The following is a 19,117-nucleotide window of genomic DNA, read 5'->3' on the forward strand; positions in this document are numbered from 1 at the left end:
GAAAGTAGCACATATGAGTTATCTTGTTGGGCAGACTGGATGGACCGTGCAGGTCTTTTTCTGCCGTCATCTACTATGTTACTATAAAGCCACACCCTTTAAAATCTAATAAACTAAGCAACAAAGCTTATTTAAAAAAAAAACCTCCAGCCTCACTTGGGAATCAATGTAATCTTTCGTAATGTGCAGAAACTCTGTCAAATCTACCTACATCACATATAAGACAAATTACTGTGTTCTGAATAGTTCTGAGTCTTCTCAATAGATGTGATTTAGTCATAAACTAGTCAAGATCTTATAGTTTCCCTGCTTAAAACTCTGATTAGTTCAATATTGCTTTCCCTTGCAGTTAAACCAGGGTTTATGACCAGTCGTAATACCAAACACTAAGTTCCCCAACAAGTGTTTTTTTTTTTCTGTGATATCTGGTAACATATATGTTTAGCTTTATAGTTATTTATTTGATATATGGTTTTCCTTCCTTGAGTGGCCCTGGAAGCTGGAAGAGACTACTTATAAATATTTAAATTAAACAGCACAACAGCTAAATGCATCCTCAAACAGAACCCCAAAACACACATCCAAAAGGCAAACACAGAGACCTGAGAAATTGAAACTAGATGAAACTGACACAAACCCAGCTGTAATGATACAATACTGCTACTTCAAATTCAGTTCACTGCAATATTTTCAGATTGTTCTATTCAGCACCAGATGGAAAGGTGTGCTTTCATTTATTTCAGATGAAGTATTAACATACATGTTGAGTATATTTGTCTCTGCAGTCTATAAACATAGGAAGATGTACATTTCATTAGGTTTTTTATGTGGTGTCAGGAAAGGCATAGTCAAGTTGTGGAACAAGAGTCGAGAGAGTTCCATGGCTTTTGGAGTTCAGATGTTGGTTTTGCAGTGTTCTCTCTGTGTGACCAGGGCCGGTCTTAGCAAGTGCGGGGCCCTATGCAGACCAATTTGGTGGGGCCCCGCCCCCATTGATATTATTCAATTTTTAGAAAATTTTTTATTTATGAAATGTCAAATAAAGACAAATGAAGCTAAACTTGTACAGAAAAACTGATTGAAATAATAAGCACAATGCTATCATGAAACCCCTCCTCCCCAGAAATTATCAGTTCAAGTCCACTACAATTAGTAGTTCCAATTCTCATAACCCGGGGGGGGGGGGGGGGTCAGAGGTGCGGACACACAATCTCTCCACTGCAAAACACTATACACAAACTTGTGCAAAAACACACTCATAACCTTACCAAACCATAACAGCACTAATTCCAAGGACATGAAGAGCACAACCTTATGTGTGGAAGGCAGAACTGTAATTACACCAGGCTCTAAAACACCAATACACTACCTCCTGAAAAAAACAAAACAAAAAGGGCTGCAAATGCTACACACTAGCAGGACACTGCACCTTGATCACACATGAAAAACACATGACAACAGATATGAAGGCAAAATACTGAACTGGAAAGTTACCTCAAGAAGTCAGACTCAGCATGCAGTAATACTAGAAAAATTGAAACTTACATGCAAAATATCACAGATGCACATTTCCAAAAGCTGACATATTCCAATTAATAAATTCTGAATAAAATACTTTTTTCTACCTTTGTTGTCTGATCATTTGGTTTTTCTATTCGCTTTGGTCCCAGTGTCTTCTGTTTTATGCAGTGTCTTCTTTCCATTTGATATTTTTTCTCTCACTATGTTCACCATCCTCCTGTGTCCTTATGTGTCCTGTCTACCATCTGTAGCCCTGTTCCTATCCTTTCTCCAGTTTCAGCATCTGCCTTCAAAGTGTTCCAATCCAGCCCTTAAATTCAGCAATTTTCCCTTCCATGCATATCCAGCATTTCTCCTCACTCCCCTCCTTCCATGTGCATCTACTTTCCTCCCCTACATCCATGTCCAGCATTTCTCCTCTATCCCTTCCCCTCCATCCATGTGCATCTCCTTCCTTTGTCTTTCCTTCCCTCCATTCCTGCCCAACATTTCTCCTCTCTCCCCTGCCCCCTCCATTCATCCCTATCCAGCAATTCCCCTCTCTCCCTGAGCCCCTGCCCTCCCATCCATGTTCCTCTCTCCCCTGCCCCCCTCCATTCACCCATATCCAGCAATTCCCCTTTCCCTGAGTCAAACATCCAGCAATTCTCCTCTTTCCCTGAGTCCTGCCATCCCATCCATGTCCCTCTCTCCCCTGCCCCAACTGCCCGCCCTCTTCTCGCACCCAAGATCCCTTTCCTTTTTTTTTTTCTTTTAATATAATATATATATAGCCTAGGGGTCTGTGAGGGTTGGCACGTATAGTTTACTCACAGTTAGATGTTTAAAGGAGTTGCTCCAGGGTGTAGCGGCTCCATGGTTCAGAGTGCTGCATCGCTGGTTTGGGTTAGGTATCTGGAGAGTTATTGTAGTGCAGGCGGGTAGTGTTCCTGCGGGTTGAGGTAGCTTGCTGTTATGTCTGGGGAGTGCAATGTCACATCCGAGGGGTGCAGGATGTATGGGTTCCGCAGATGCTGGCAGGCATGTTATTTAGTTGTATTTCCATTAGTTCTGAGCGTTGATTTGGAGGTAGGAGTTAAAAGGCATGGGGTGATGATCCCCTGTGCTGCCGAGGTTTGAGTCCCGTTGCGACTGTCTTTAGGGCGGCTCCCTCTTTCTCATTTCCTCGGCGTCGCCTTTGTTTCTGGGTTGGGCCGCGTGCGGTCTTGTGTGTTCCCGACTGAGGTGAGGTCTGGTCGTCCTCTCTTCCGACGCTAGACGGGTGAGCGGGTTCCGAGGCGGAAGGGCAGACCGTCTCTGTTATAGTCGTCGCAGACGGTTCGGGTGATTGGCGGATGAGCAGGGCCGAGGCGGGAGATCAGATCACCTCCGCTCTGGTGCGGGAGTCGATCGCCGCCGGCTGTCGCTGCGGCTCCAGGTGGGGGATCGAGACGGAGGCCAGATAGCCTATGCTCTGCTCCAGTCGCCACTCGAATCTCGCCTTTCGCTCGCCATCGTGGCTTCAAAGGCCAGAGCAGGGGTGGAATATCAGGCAGGGTAGACTCCGGGCAGGCCGGGGGTACGACCAACCGTTAAACCTCGGTTTTCTTTTAAATTTACCTCCGAAGTCTGGCAGAGCAGCGTCAGTGAAAGCGCTCCCAGTGAAAGCGCTTCTCTTCGCTCAGTGACCCGCCGTCTTCTGACGTCATGACATCAGAAGAAGGCGGGACACTGAGCGAAGAGAAGCGCTTTTACTGGGAGCGCTTTCACTGACGCTATCGCTGCTCTGCCGGACTGGAGGTAAATTTAAAAGAAAAAAAAGGAAAGGGATCTTGGGGGCGAGAAGAGGGCGGGCAGTTGGGACGAGCGGCGAAACTGGGTCGTGTGAATGCCTGGGAGGAGGCTAATTGAGGCGCGGCGCGCAGGGCCCTATGCAGTCGCCTCGGCCTAAGACCGGCCCTGTGTGTAACTGTAGGCGAGTCACTTTGTTCCTCAGCTTACCCAGTGTTAACTGTTGTAATGGTTATCTCTCCATCTTAAATTGGATAGAAACTAAGGTTGATAACATTAAAAAAAAAAGAAACAATATGAAGTGTGATACCTTGTCGTGGACTGACTCAATACATTTTTAATTAACTTTTGAGAGCTTCCTCAGGTCAGGATAGAATGAGCTAAAGATTGTAATAGAATAGAAAATACAAATGGAAAAGTATGTGAAATTTGGTTCATGGAATTCTTTGCTTGTGTCTAATTATAAAATAAATCAAAAATGTTCCTGCTGGTAAAGGGGAAACGGGGATGGGGAAGGCAAGGGGAAACAGATGGGTGATGAGAAGGTGGCAGGCAGTAGAATTTTGTGGCATACAGTGAGAAAGCAAAGACCTTAAGTCTTTTTTTGTTAGTTTGAAGGTATCTGATCATTTTAACTTCTCCACATAACTCCTCTAGCATTCCATTCAGTCCCCTCACTTATTCCCCCTGGGTCATCTCCACCACCTTAATCTCCTAGTTACCTTCCCTCTTCCTCTTTTCATCTTCTCCCCCATCCCCCTACCTCCACTGCCATAATCTCGATCCTATCTCCAGTATTAGATTTGATTGTGAGCCTATTAGGAACAGAAAAGTAACTGAAAAAAATCGTATATGTAAACTGCTTTGACTGTATCTACAGAAATGCGGTGTATCACGTGTGGAATAAGCAGGCAGTGGGGTCTCAGGAGTCTAGCAGTATACCACCTCAGGCCATGTCCTCCATCCTTGCTGCCCAGGATAGTGTGTAATGCTTTGTAGATGTGGTTCAAGTGCAACATTCAGGTCTTTCTTGGGCAGCAAAGAGAACAGCATGGCCTAAAGTGCTGTACTTAAGATTTTGCATATATTTCTGCAGTGCTGAAATTGTAAACTGCTTTGAGATTGTTGTGGCTGAAAGTTGTTACTTGAACTTAAATTATTCTTTGTTACCAGATGACAGCACAAGCCCTTTCTGGCCAGCCTTGCATTGCTTTATGGTGATTCTAGATCAATTGGGATCCAAAGTATGGGGGCAGCTCATCGATCCAATTGAAGCATTCCAAACTATAATCACTAGCCCAAGCTACAAGAATGAGATTGAAAACATTCGTAGGAGCACTGTCAGGTTAGTGTGTTTCTTAGCAATATTTTACATCTTCGGGTTCGCAGCACACATATGCAGGTAGTTATTTTAATGATGACATAGTCTTTTAATGACAGATTAGAAGACAGCAAATTAGGAGTCAGTGTAATTTTCCTGTTGGAGTGTTTCTTCTGTGGCAACTCTCCCAAGACCTGCTTTCTGGAACAAGACTTGAGTTATCAATAGCCTTTTTTATAAACTGATTTGTTCTTTAATTTCAAAAGCATGACATCTTTTCAGTGAGTGTTAAAATTTGTCATATATTATAAACATGAGTGTGGTGTGAGTTTACATTTAACAATTTTTATTGATGATCCAGCATGTCAAACACAGCCATAAAGTTCAATACACAACAAATTGAACATCAGACCTTGCTGAACAAAAGCAAGGTAATAAATTCCATCATCAAAGTTTTAACAATTTTTCTCCCCTCCCCACCCAGACCTTTTTCCCCCCTCCCCCCCCTCGGTTTTTGACATTTAAATAATTTTATTGATGAGAAGCAGAATAAAAAGAGTCAATACATAAGAACATCGCTAATGCCATCACGTATTTGCATATAAGCTATCCTCTAACCCCACTCCATTTCTCAAACCACCCCCTACTTCCTCCCACTCTCTACCATTAAAAAAAAAACCAACAACCCTACTTTTAAAGAGAGTTAACTACAAAGCTACTTGCCCTCGGGGATAAGGTTTGAATATATGGTTCCCAAATTCCAAGGAAATGTTTCCGTCTCTTAGGGGAGGACCCCACCCCTTGGCGTTTGATCAACAGAAGATCATGGAGTCTATTTCGCCAGTGCCAGTAATCCGATGGAGATGTACTCATCAATGTGGTCATAATAAGTTTTTTTTACCCAGTATACAGGCCTTGCGAATTAACTGCTGCACTCCCCTTCTTTGTAAGGCAAAAAGTTCGTATTTATCTAGCAAAGCCCCCAGGAGAGTAAACAGTATCTGGGACCGCACCAAAGTTTCTAAATAACTAAATATTGCCCTCCAAGAAACCCTTATCGTTGGACATTCCCAGAGAGAGTGAAAGAATGAACCCATCTTCTGTTTACATTTGGAACAGAGAGGCTCTGAGACACCCCCTATTTTAAAGACTTGAACCTTGGTCATATATGCTCTATGCTAAATTCTGTACTGACATTCCCACAGACTAGCATTAGCAGACAATGTGGGTATACGAGAGGATAGCTTATTAAAGTCTAAAGCAAGATTTGGATGGCTCAAATCTTGTGCCCAGTGTAATCTAATGCTATCTTTATCTTTACAAGGGGCTATTGCCGTTAGCACCTTGTATAAGCCCGAGACCAAGAGCTGGTCATCTGGCACAGAACTGAAAAATCTCTGATTCGCCTACTGTGTCCGCTTTTCAAAGCTTCTTTCTGCAACATATGAACATAATGCACCAACTGGTGATATGCAAATAAATGATTGAAATCAATGCCTAACCCTAGTGCTCCCAGACCCAACAGCACCCCCCCCCCCCCAAGCCTAAAACATGTTCTAATCTTTTTATACCCAAAATCGCCCATCGTCAAAAGTGTGGTGTGAATTTAATGTTCCTTTAATTTAAAACATAATGTTGCAAGACTTTTTTTTCTTATGCAATGCAGTAGCTATAGAAATTGACAGTGCCTTTTGTGAAAAGATGTTGAGTTTCTTTGCTCCATGAAACAGAAAGCAGGTCACAGTTCTAATATAAACTGGGATCATGGTACCACATTCTGATTGATCGAGTAGCTTACACTAACAAACAGGAAATGGCTAATAATAAAATAAAAAATATAACATAGGATAATTCCACACTAGATAGGATTAGATAAAGGTCTAATCTAAAAAAAAATGCACTATGAACTATCAAATAATATGAAACATTTTAGTTGAATGTAGTGTTCTCCAAAAATCAATTTGTGGGTACCTACACAAAATAAATTTGAAGCATTAAATATTTCCCAATTCCAAATTCAGAATATAATTAAAATCTCTACTTGAGTTCAGCTTTCAAAAATTATCTCCATTTGTGAAGCTGAGAGCATACACATTTGGGAGTAAATTTACAAGTGAATTGATGTGTAGAATATCATAGCACAGGGGTAGGGGGTGACTCAATGACTTCCAAAGGGTGTCTTGGATACACCGTAGGGGTTTTTGTCTACAGCTGCTAGAATAGCATGGCACCTACTTTAATGGAATATATACGCAGACATTCCTCTGAGTGGAATGGGGTAGGATCGGTATTATGTATGTGTTTTTTTTTTTTTTAAATAAAATACACACACCACAACCTCTGTTATTTGCCTTTATAAAATAGGTATAATGTATGAGACACTGAGCCTTCCTTGTGCAGGCAATGACCCTGTACAGAAACTCAGAAATTGTGTATCCAGCATTCCAGCATCTGCAGTGTGATTTGTTTCAAGCAATCAAGTATTATCTGCCAAAAGGTCTGGTCCTTAGAGCATGTCCACCATATAGAAAAACAATCTCCAATACCTCTGCACTGCCAACATCAATTCAGCTCTGTTGTAGATCTGAAAAAGCTTACCAGGTTATAGTACTACCTATATGGAGTGGAGGAGTGGCCTAGTGGTTAGAGCACCGGTCTTGCAATCCAGAGGTGGCCGGTTCAAATCCCGCTGCTGCTCCTTGTGATCTTGGGCAAGTCACTTAACCCTCCATTGCCTCAGGTACAAACTTAAGATTGTGAGCCCTCCTGGGACAGAGAAATATCCAGTGTACCTGAATGTAACTCACCTTGAGCTACTACTGAAACAGGTGTGAGCAAAATCTAAATAAATAAATATATATAATATCTTAAAACCATTTTCAATCATATTACTTGCTGCAGAAGTGTACTAAACGAAATAGCGCCCTTAAAGTCAAGAATATCAAAAATACAAAACTCGATACCATGGTTCAATGACGAACTAAAAAAACTCAAAACACAATCCAGGAAACTTGAACAAGCATGGAAAAAAACAAAAGATGAACATACACTCAATGTACTCCGCTCACTGGTCAAGTCTCTCTTGTCGTCCTCCTTCTCCTCCACTGCTAACTCCAGGCTTTGCTCCTTTTCTCTCGCGGCACCTTATGCCTGGAATAGACTTCCTGGACCTATACGTCTAGCTCCATCTCTACCTGTTTTCAAATCTATGCTGAAAACCCACCTTTTCACTGCTGCTTTTAGCTCCTAGCCACAATTGCCCTCCCCTTGTCCCTTCCTCCCTTCTCACCCATTACTTCCCTCACCCGTAACTGTCTTGTCTGTCTGTATTATTTAGATTGTAAGCTCTTTTGAGCAGGGACTGTCTCTTTGTATCAGGTGTTCAGCGCTGCGTGCGTCTGGTAGCGCTATACAAATGCTAATAATAATAATATGCAATAAGACAAACCAAAAGGTCCTATTACAAAACTAAAATATAGTTTTCAAATTGTAAATAAGTTATTAGACACCACAACCAACACAGACATCCCACCCACAGACAAATTTGCTAACTAACAAAAAAATAATAAAATTACGCAGCACACTTTCTCAGCACAACACTGACATCGAAAACTTCTTCAACGACCTGGACCTAATCCCTGGTGGATGCCCAGCTGACCGTATCTGGTCAACATTTACTCTCCTCACCACTGAATCAGTTACAAAAACGACTCATAGGTTTGTCAACATGCACTGCAAACTGGACATATGTCCCAGTCATCTACTCAAATCCGCCCCTGACCACTTCATAACAGATCTCACATCCCACCTAAACTTCATGCTATAACAAGGTCTTTTCCCCAAGGAATATGGCAACATCCTACTCACCCCAATGCCAGAAAACACCAAGAAAAACACAAACGATCTAACCAATTTACCTCCCAGTTGCGTCTATCCCACTAGCAGTCAAACTGATGGAGAGCTTGGTGACCAAACAGCTTACAGAATACATGGACAAGTTCTCAATACTACACGACTCACAGTCAGGATTCCACCCCCCACCACAATACTGAAATTGTCCTGGTCACGCTCCTGGCCAAATTCAAGCAAGAAATAGCCGCAGGTAAAAGATACTTCTCCTCCAATTCGACATGTCGAGCGCATTCCACATGGTAAACCACAATATACTACTAAGACTCCTTGGCCACTTCGGGATTGTTGGAAATGTACTTAACTGGATAAAGGGTTTTCTAACCACCAGAACTTACCAAGTAAAATCAAACTCAAACATATCACCACCGTGGAAAGCTACCTGTGGAGTACCTCAAGGATCACCATTATCACCAATACTCTTCAACATGATGGTGATCTCACTGGCAAAGTCCCTATCCAACCGAGGCCTCAACCCGTTCATCTATGCAGATGATGTGTCAATCTACATTCCCTTCAGTCATGACTTGACAGAAATAACCAATGAAATCATGACGGCCTGAACACTACGGACTCCTCGGCAAATCATTCCAACTGAACACTGAAAAGTACACTGCCTCATCCTCTCATCTCAACATAACACGTACAAACCCACAACCATAAACACCCTAGAACACACCCTCCCTACCTCAGACAGCCTAAAAATACTCGGCGTCGCAATTGACCACAACCTTACCCTTGAGAGCCAAGTAAACTCCGTAATAAAGAAAATGTTCTATTCAATGTGGAAACTTAAACGAATAAAACCTTTCTTCCCGAGGGAAATCTTTCGAAATCTAATACAATAAATGGTCCTAAGCCATGCAGATTACTGCAACGCAATCTATGCGGGATGTAAAGAACAACTCGCAAAAAAACTGCCCAAAACACAGCTGCCAGACTGCCCAAAACACAGCTGCCAGGCTGTTATTTGGTAAATCACGCTTTGAAAGTGCCAAATCCCTACGAGAAAAGCTGCACTGGCTCCCAATCAAAGAACGTATCATCTTCAAAATCTGCACCTTTGTCCACAAAATTATCTACGACGTAGTCCCAGGATACATGACAGACCTCATAGATCTACCAACCAGAAACAGAAATCAGATCATCACGATCATACCTAAACTTACATTACCCAAATTGCAAAGGACTTAAGTACAAAACAACTTACACATCCAGCTTCTTCTACATAAGCGCACAACTATCGAATGGACTCCCAAAAGCTGTAAAAATAATCCATGACCATCTAAACTTCAGAAAATCATTAAAAACCAACCTCTTCAAAAAGGCTTACCCCACCGATCCAACGTAAATCTCCACACCCAGCAACACAGCACAACCAATGATCGTACTGGACAATATACAATCTTCATTCCCTTCGACCCTCATGGTGCCTGACACACACCTACCTCATTCGACCACAATACAACCTTGTATTTGTTATCAACCGACTGGCAAACGCTTTTACGGTATTATATAAGCCACATTGAGCCTGCAAATAGGTGGGAAAATGTGGGGTACAAATGTAATAAATAAATAAATAGTAAGTATTGAAATACATTTTTTCTTTGCGTGTACTCGTAGAAAGTATTCATGTCCTTATCCCACATAGATATATACTTACTGGATTTTTCTGATATAGGCGTGCTTGATAAAGCCTTGATACTCTTCCACAACCAGATTTCAATGCCCATTCCATGGCTGTTTTTAGTCTCCATTAGCCTTGTGTAATAAGTCTTTGATTTACTTATAATTAAGTGTGTCCTGTTGCTGCAAACCACACTCCTCTTTCATGTCCTCAAATGATAACACTTGACTGTCTTCAAGATCTGCCCCTAGGTTCACAAGGAGTGAGATGCCCATTTTTTATAAGCCATGCCTAATTTGCCCAGCCCAGGGGCATATTCAGTAGAGGACATCAGAAAGAACAATGCTCTGGGAACATTTGCATCCTCTGAAGTAGCCAAGTCTGTAGTGAAGCTCTTACAGGACTTGTAGAAAGATTTTCAAAAGTTGGTCTCCGCTCATACACTATCCTGCTTATAATCGAAATAGAAAAACGCCTATATTGTGACCCAAATCGGGAGATAGACGTTTATCCCACAAAAACGAATAAAGCGGTATAATGGAAGCCGAATTGTGGACGTTTCAACTGCACTCCGTCGCGGATGCGGACAAAGTTGATGGGGGCGCGTCGAAGGCGTGGTGAAGCCGGAACTGGGGCGTGGTTATCGGCCGATCAGAGATGGGCGCCTTTCGCCGATAATGGAAAAAAATATGCGTTTGTAGCGAGAATTTAGGGCACTTTTCCTGGACCCTGTTTTTCCACGAATAAGGCCCCAATAAGTGCCCTAAATGACCAAATGACCACTGGAGGGAATCGGGGATGACCTCCCCTGACTCCCCCAGTGGTCACAAACCCCCTCCCACCACAAAATATGCCGTTTCACAACTTTTTATTTTCACCCTCACATGTCATACCCACCTCCCTGGCAGCAGTATGCAGGTCACTGGAGCAGTTATTAGGGGGTGCAGTGGACTTCAGGCAGGTGGACCCAGGCCCATCCCCCCCCCCACCTGTTACACTTGTGCTGGTAAATACGAGCCCTCCAAACCGCCCCCCCAAACCCACTGTACCCACATGTAGGTGCCCCCCTTCACCCCTTAGGGCTATAGTAATGGTGTAGACTTGTGGGCAGTGGGTTTTGAGGGGGATTTGGGGGGGCTCAACACACAAGGGAAGGGTGCTATGCACCTGGGAGCTCTTTTACCTTTTTTTTGTTTTTGTAGAAGTGCCCCCTAGGGTGCCCGGTTGGTGTCCTGGCATGTGAGGGGGACCAGTGCACTACGAATCCTGGCCCCTCCCACGAATAAATGTCTTGGAGTTATTCGTTTTTGAGCTGGGCGCTTTCATTTTCCATTATCGCTGAAAAACAAAAACGCCCACCTCACAAATTGTCGAATAAAACATGGACGTCTATTTTTTGCGAAAATACAGTTCGGTCCACCCTTCACGGACCCGTTCTCGGAAATAAACGCCCATGGAGATAGACGTTTCCGTTCGATTATGCCCCTTCACGTGGACCTGCTGACTTAGTCCTTATTTTGTTTTGTTTTTGTATATAAATACTTAAGTGCTTGATGATTTTTCCGCAGCTCTTGCTTAGGTTACCAAGGGAGCGCCCATAATGGGGTTTTCCCCATTAATGCGTGTTCTGTTTTTATCCAGGGCTTTGCTGTGTCCTGCAGCCATTCTAATACAATTTTTAGTTGGGATGCTTTATAGTAGTTGTCAAAATGAGGCACCATTTTACCCCCATCTCACTTTAATTAATAAAGCATATCCCGGTGCACCATTGGTGGTTTTCCAAATATAATGGAAGTCTTTTCTGGTTAAGTTCTGTATGAAGCGTTTTGTTAAGGTATAGGCAAGGCCATAAACAAATAGAGCAGCTTTGGCAATACAATCATTTTAAGTGCACGTGTTCTCCCTAGCCAAGACAAATTCAAACTTTCTCATCGGTCAAGATCCAACCAAAGTTCCTGCAAAAGTGGTGGAAAACTAAGACGATTTGGACAACTGAATTCCCAAATAACGACTGCTGTGCTTGGCCCAACAAAAGGGAAAATTTCCTTTTAATTGATGCACTTCCCTAGGACTAACGGTCACATTGAGGATCTTGGGTTTACTCATATTAACATGAAATCCTGATATTTGACCATAATCTTGTAACAGTTCAATGACTGTAGCTAGTGAGCTATCAGGCTTTAAGTTTAATAAGATGTCATCAGCAAAAAGCATGATTTTATGTTCTGAACCTTAAAACATAATGCTCTTTATAGTCACTTGATCCCTTATTAACTGAGCCAATGGTTCCCTTTCAATGATACCTTTAGCAACAAGTATCTGCCTTATCAGTATAGTCTGAAGCACCTGCCAGGGCTTATTGTGAGATAGTAGAATTCCAAACCCTTTAGTCTATTCTTTAGTTTTATCGGAAGCTAGGTAAATCTGTCTGTACTTTTTATAATACAGTAATCTCTCATGTTTGGGCAAGAGGTGGGTTTCTTGAATAAATCCAGCGTGAACCTTCAGCCTAATTGCTTCTCGAAAGAGGAGGCGGCGCTTGGTTGGCGAATTTAAGCCCTTCACATTTAGGGACATAAATATAGCTCTCCTGTGATCAGTCAGTATATACCCTGATAATGTATAATTGCAAAGGCAAGAAAAAAAGTATATACAGTGCAATCCGCTTAAGTGCAAGGGTCTGGGACCAAAGAAATACATGCAGTTAACCGGAGCGTGCACTTAACCGTTGTGACCCAAAAAAGAAGCTTGACATCTGATAAACATATGTACAGTACTGTTTATACATACAGTATACAGCCTCCGTTAACTGACGTTAGGCTTACTTGAAGTAATCAGTCATAGTCCTCCGTATACTCTTTGTGTCTGTAAGTTCCATAGACTACGTCTACCAGACGGTAAAAACTGTCATAGCACTGACATCCAGTGGCCTCCAGAAAGGCCCGCACAGTGTTGAGACTCTCCAGCACTCTTGCAAAAGTGACAGGAGGTTGTTGAATTTCGTCAGCATGTGCCTCGCTTCTCATTTCATCATCTGTTTCACCATCAACCGTTGCCTGCGTGTAGGCGCATATCTGGACAGCTGTCGTCAGCTGTTTGTAGATCGTAATCAACAGCTACGTAGTGATGAAACTCCTCTTCAGTAACACCGGCTGGGATGTCAATAGCCTGTTCATCTGACGCGTTTGCAACAGCTGCATCTGTTTCGTCTCTCTCCACATCCCTAACAAAGCTTGCCCACTTGTAGCAGTTCACAATGGGTGCCTGTGTAACATGATTCCAGGCTTCTTTCTGCATATGTAGGGAATCCAATAGTGATAGATTACGAGTCAGTTCAACAGTACGTTTATCCTTGCCAGTCTGATCATCCATTACGCTCATCAGACGACGTAGCACGAGCCCGATAATGTTGTTTGAAATTGGCTATTATGCCCTGATCCGTAGGTTGGATCAGAGAGGTGGTGTTTGGTGGCAGGAAGACCACCTTGACGTTAGACAGCCTGACATCATCACTGTGTGCAGCACAATTATCACAAAGCAACAAAATCTGACGCTTTTGTGCCCTCATTCTAGTGTCTACACTGCTTCCAAATTTCCCCAGTCATCCATGAATTTGCATTAGCTTCGTATGACAGAGGAAGTCGCTTAACATTCTTGAAGCAACGGGGCTGTTTGCTCTTTCCAAAGACAAGTGGTTCCAACTTCTCACTCCCATTCATATTGCAGCAAAGGAGGATCGTCAGTCAGTCCTTCGATGTTTTACTTCCTGTAGTTTCGGCTTGTTTGAATGCAAGTGTTCCATCAGGAATCGCTCGCCAGTAGAGACCGTTTTCATCAGCATTGAAAATGTCACGAGGTGCAAACTCGGAAGAACTGAAACAGCCCAATTTTCAGTACCAAAGTCATCAGTGTCTTGTTTTTCACCGTGCTGTTTCTTGAATTTTATGTTGTTCCGCTCCTTCCACTCTAACAACATTCTTTTGCTTCTTCTGCCTGTGGCAGTTAACCAACGAGATTTCAAATTTACCGCCCCTTTGTCACGTGCCAGTCGACTTCCATATTAAGTGCTCGCGCTTATGCGGAGTCTTTCCTGCAGAGGAGCAGTCTTAAGCCATGCATATAAGCGAATCTTGCACTTATCAGTGGTGCACTAAACCGAAGTTTGTCCCCATAGAAATTGATGGCGCCAAAAAACGGGGACCGAAGTACAGCATGCAGTTACAAAGAGCATGCGCTTATCCGACGTGCACTTAAATGGAGTGCACTGTATTTAACTAAAGTAATGTAATCAAGCATCCCTCTCTCTTTTACAGAGTCCATGACAAGGCAGAATTTGTGTCTAGAGCCTGAGCTCTTTCATTAGAACTTGGGGACCATCAGTCAATTTTAGCACACAATGGAAAAGGTGCCGGTACTCAGTACCCCCTCAAAAAAAGCCCTGCAAATAACTAATGTGATGATTACACATAAATTAGTTGAACGAATAATTAAATGAATTTGAAGGAGTATGAAGAAGTTGCAAGTCTCAGCTTTGAAGGTTATTTCATCAACAACCCAAACGTAATATACATCAATCTTTCAGAACCCAGCTTTAATTTTGCATAGCAAGACAGCATTAATCATAAAAACAGAAATATCATTCTGTGGCATAGATGCGAAACTCTGAGAAGAAACCAGAAAAGTAGCCATCATGGGGACTTGACGAAGCAAAAAAACAAACCAAAAACACAATGGTGCATAATGTAAATTAGGAACTGAAAAATATAATTTATTTTTTCTGGTATGGAAGGAGTTGCTTCTTTTCTTTGTCTGCTAGGGTGCACAGAAGGTGGCCCTACATATGAGCGAGAGTGTTCTTTGCAGATAGCTGTGCTCATCTCTTGCCTTTCCCCTCCCATCACCTTCACCCTCGCTGCCACCACCACTGGAACACGCAAGAACAGTCCTGGTGCTCTTAACTTCTTTTTGCAGTGTGTGCCAGTGCTTCCTCATTCACCTGTATAGGAGAAAGAGTCTGAACTGCATGGTTCTCTGTAACAATATGGGACATGCACAGTTCAAACACTTCACTGAACTGCACAGGAGGAGGCAGTGCTGGCAAGCACTTCAGCAAGACCACTGACTGCTATACAGTGGAGGAAAGGAGGTTAAGAAAGATACAAGATTCAGGTCTCAGGGAGTGCTAGAGGAGGGCAGGCCCAAGCCTGTCCCTGTATCTCCCACAGGGTGCCCCTGAGTATGCATCCTTCATTCTGTCACCATTTGTGCAATCCCAAGTAGAGTACTCTGCTCCATGCAAAGGTCTTGTTAGATTTGAACTCTTTGAGAGGGGGTGGACATTGAGTACTTGGACCATCATACATTTTCCCATTTTTATCTGCTGAGTTTTCTTTCTCATTATTCATAATGAACTGCTTCTGGGTCATTCATAGTTTCCAGCCATACGACACCAGTGTTCTCAGTCTATCCAAATTCTTCTCCTCCATTACTCTTAGGTAGGAGGAAGATCAACACCAGATTTCCTGTCTGATATCATAGTGGGATCTTCGTGCTGTCACCTGTTTCTGTTTTTAGCTCTTTGAAATTGATTTGGAGCCAGAAAAATTAGCTTCAGGAGCTTATTCTCAGTATTCAAGTACCTTTCCAATGAGGAATAACAAAAAAACTGGTCCTTGTGTAGTCTTTTGTAACTTTTACTGTTTTACCTATGGAAAATGAAATTTATCTTCTAAAGACTATCTCTGTGAAAATGTTAATTTATTATGTTATAGTTTATTAGAAATGTTTTATGTCTAATTCAGTTGCATGCATTCAAATTAAGAACCCCCCCCACACACACACACAAATCGGGGGTCTCCTGCCCAAGGTAGGAGACTGTATTTTGGTGACAGCACTTTAAATAGTTTTTTTTCTTGTAAATTGTGCAGTAGGTACTAAGAAAACAATATGTACTTAATAGAAGAGTAGCAGTAAACATGTTCTTTCCCCTCCCCCCCCCCCCCCCCCCCCCCCCCCCAAGGATATGCAGGGGGCTGTTTGGGAGAAATTTATGCCGCTGATTTGATTAATTTGTCACTTGTTTAAGAACATAGTATTCTAACAAGCTGTATGTATTTCTCTCTCTTTTTATTTTTTATTTTATATATAAAGAATGAAATGCGAACCAGTGTTGGATTACAATGATGATGATGTGTCCTGTAGTCAAATCGTTTACAACTACAACACAGATAAACCAAAAAAGGTGGGAAATGGCATGTCTCATTGGTCCATTGTCACTAATCAGTGATAGAAAGTCTTTTTTATTTTCTGTACTTAAGGTTACTGGCAATGTACTGGCAGCAATAAATGAAACCTAAATTTGAAACTTGTGCATTTGGATAGTTGACAGTTGTTTTCTGTGAATATAAAATTGAGGGAGTAGAACGCTGCTATAAATCTGTGTCTGTTAGATTTTCATGCTGCATTGCTGGAGCCATCCTGTCATTAATAGGAGCCATTTCACTTGTCAAAGTTATGCTTCTTAGAGATCATGGAACATTTTAGATCAGCCCTTTTGTTAGGTCTTCACTGATTATGTCTCCATGGCAACACTTGCCATGTAATCCATGACAGGCAGGAACAAGGCCAGGTTAAAAGTGCCTATGGGCTGGAATTAGGACTTCTCTGGTATATGAGGATCCCTTGAAAGTGAAAAACTGCTTTCTACTCATTTTTACACACTTATTGTTAACCAGTAGCAATTTCTGAGTAAATAAAACTCTCATAGCAATCTAGTTGTTTGCACCCAACAAGGCTGCTCTAATTGTTGAAGTTGATTTGAATTAGTGAACCTATAATTTTAGTGAGTTTTGAATGATTTTGTATTAACACTATTTCAGCGCAGAGCTGGTGGCGTGATAGATGGGGGTTTTGTCCAATACTATCACCTATAAGTTTTTTATAGGGTACTAGCCGTTAAGCCCGTTAAAACGGGCGCGTATTGGAATGTTTTTTTTTCCCAAGGCCCCCCTCCCATTGCAGCTGCAAGGCCCCCTGCCATCCTCCTTCCCTGCCAGCTCCAAGGCCCCCTCTGTCCCTCCCTCCCAGCTCCAAGGCTCCAGTCCTCCCCTTTTCCCAGCTGCAAGGCCCCCTGCCCTCCCTCCCTCCCAGTTCCAAGGCCCCAGGCCCTGGAACCCCAGCTCCCAAGGCCCCCTTCCCTCCCTCCCAGTTCCAAGGCCCCCTGCTCTCCCTCACAACTGTAAGGGGCCCCATTCCCTCACAACTGTAAGGGCCCCCCTGCCCTCCCTCCCAGTTCCAAGGCCCCCTGCCCCCCCCCATGCCTTCTTCCCAGCCAGCTGGAAGGCCCCCTTCAGTCCAGCCCTCCCAGCTCCAAGGCCCCCCCTCCTTCTGAGACCTCCCATGTCCCCTCCCCCCAAGGTAGCCGCTACCGCCCCCCACCCCGGAGTCGCCCCCGCCCCCCCTTCACCCGGCCCGGGCCCTCTCTTCGTTATTCAACTTACAGCAGTGCCAAAACAGCAGCAAGCAGCAGCTCCCGTTGGCCTTCCTTCACTGCCTGTGCCTCGCCCTCGTGTGACGTCACGTCGGCGAGGGCGGAGCACAGGCAGGGAAGGAAGGCCGACGGTAGCTGAAGCTGAGCTGCTTGCTGCTGTTTCGGCGCTGCTGTAAGTTGAATAACGAAGAGAGGGCCCGGGCGGGGTGAAGGGGGGGGGTGGTGGCGACTCCGGGGGGGGGGGGAGCGGTAGCGACGTCAGCGGTTCCCTCCCTCCCCTTCCGCGCAGTTTCCCTCTCTGTCCCGCCCCCCTCCCCCCGTCATCACGTCTTGACGCGGGGGCGGGACAGAGAGGGAAGTCTCTACTGCGCATTTGCAGGTGAGTCGGTCACTTGCCATTTATAGGTTTGATGTTTGTTGCACAGTACTATATCTGTCTGAAACATGCGCTGTCTCTTTAAAATACTTGTTTGTTTGCTATGATTTTAATGGGAGCTTCCTGGTCTGCAGTAAGGTTGCAGCCACAGACATTTTATTTAGAGCTCCTAGTTCAAACCAACAATGTGAGTTATGATTGCAGGTACATTTTTTGAAGTGTAGAAGTTTCTTCTTGAAGACTAGGAGGGGTTAAGAGCCACGGTCATCATTTTCATTTCATCTTACAGCTATCTCCTCTGCTAATTTGTAGGTCAGGGGAATAATCTCTTTTCATGTTTTCTAGCTATCTCCAGTGAGTGCCTTATTCTGTCCTGTTGAGAGAGGTTGCTATGCTCAAAATTATTACGGCCATGGGCACATCTTATGGGTCTGTATGGTGTTTTGGGCTCATTATGCTACTTCCACCTTGTTTCTCCTTCTCTTTTTTTGTTCTGGCCAGGCTGAGTGGATGGTATTGAGTAATTTGTTGGGGCAGCCATTGCCAGAATGAGAGTGTTGGTGCGCACAAGAGAAAAATTAAAATGATATATAAGGTTTAAAGAGTCTCTGGGAGAGCTGCTGTCATCGATTGACATCACACCTATCTGTGGATATATTACCCCTTTGACTCTGAGAGGTTGCCTGGCTGCTCTTTCACAACACATTTTATCCAGGGGGTGGGGGAAGGTGTATATTTGTTACAGAACTGAAAGTGATTTATTTTGTCTGCTCTTTCTAATAATGTTTGTTAAATTTCTGCTTTCCTACCCTCCCCCCTCCATTCCTGGAGGGAGGTTCCATGCAGGAGGATATTAATTAAGCAACTACATCTTTAATATCGACAATTTTGGGCTGACTACAAACTTTGTAGAGTATAGTAATTAAAGAAACATTTCTAATTTATTATATTGTTTATCTTTGTTCTCAATCTATTCCAGTTATTAATGGTCATAGGCTAAAATCAAATTTTAGAAAAGCTAAACTGCCTTAAAACTTGAGTCAGATATCCCTTAGGAAAATTGAAGATGATTCTGATAATTATGAAGTAATACAAATCTTATAT

At 43.2% G+C, this 19,117-nt stretch overlaps 1 protein-coding gene across 1 annotated transcript in view; it reads left to right on the forward strand.

The window, feature by feature from the left end:
• SETX (senataxin) overlaps nucleotides 1–19,117 on the forward strand; it is a 133,542-nt gene that overhangs the window by 14,033 nt on the left and 100,392 nt on the right. The window contains 2 exon segments of the mRNA XM_030206834.1: nucleotides 4,465–4,636; nucleotides 16,299–16,389. Coding sequence (XP_030062694.1) covers nucleotides 4,465–4,636; nucleotides 16,299–16,389 — 263 coding nt within the window.

Source organism: Microcaecilia unicolor, chromosome 6, assembly GCF_901765095.1.
Source record: "Microcaecilia unicolor chromosome 6, aMicUni1.1, whole genome shotgun sequence".
Taxonomy (NCBI): Eukaryota; Metazoa; Chordata; class Amphibia; order Gymnophiona; family Siphonopidae; genus Microcaecilia; species Microcaecilia unicolor.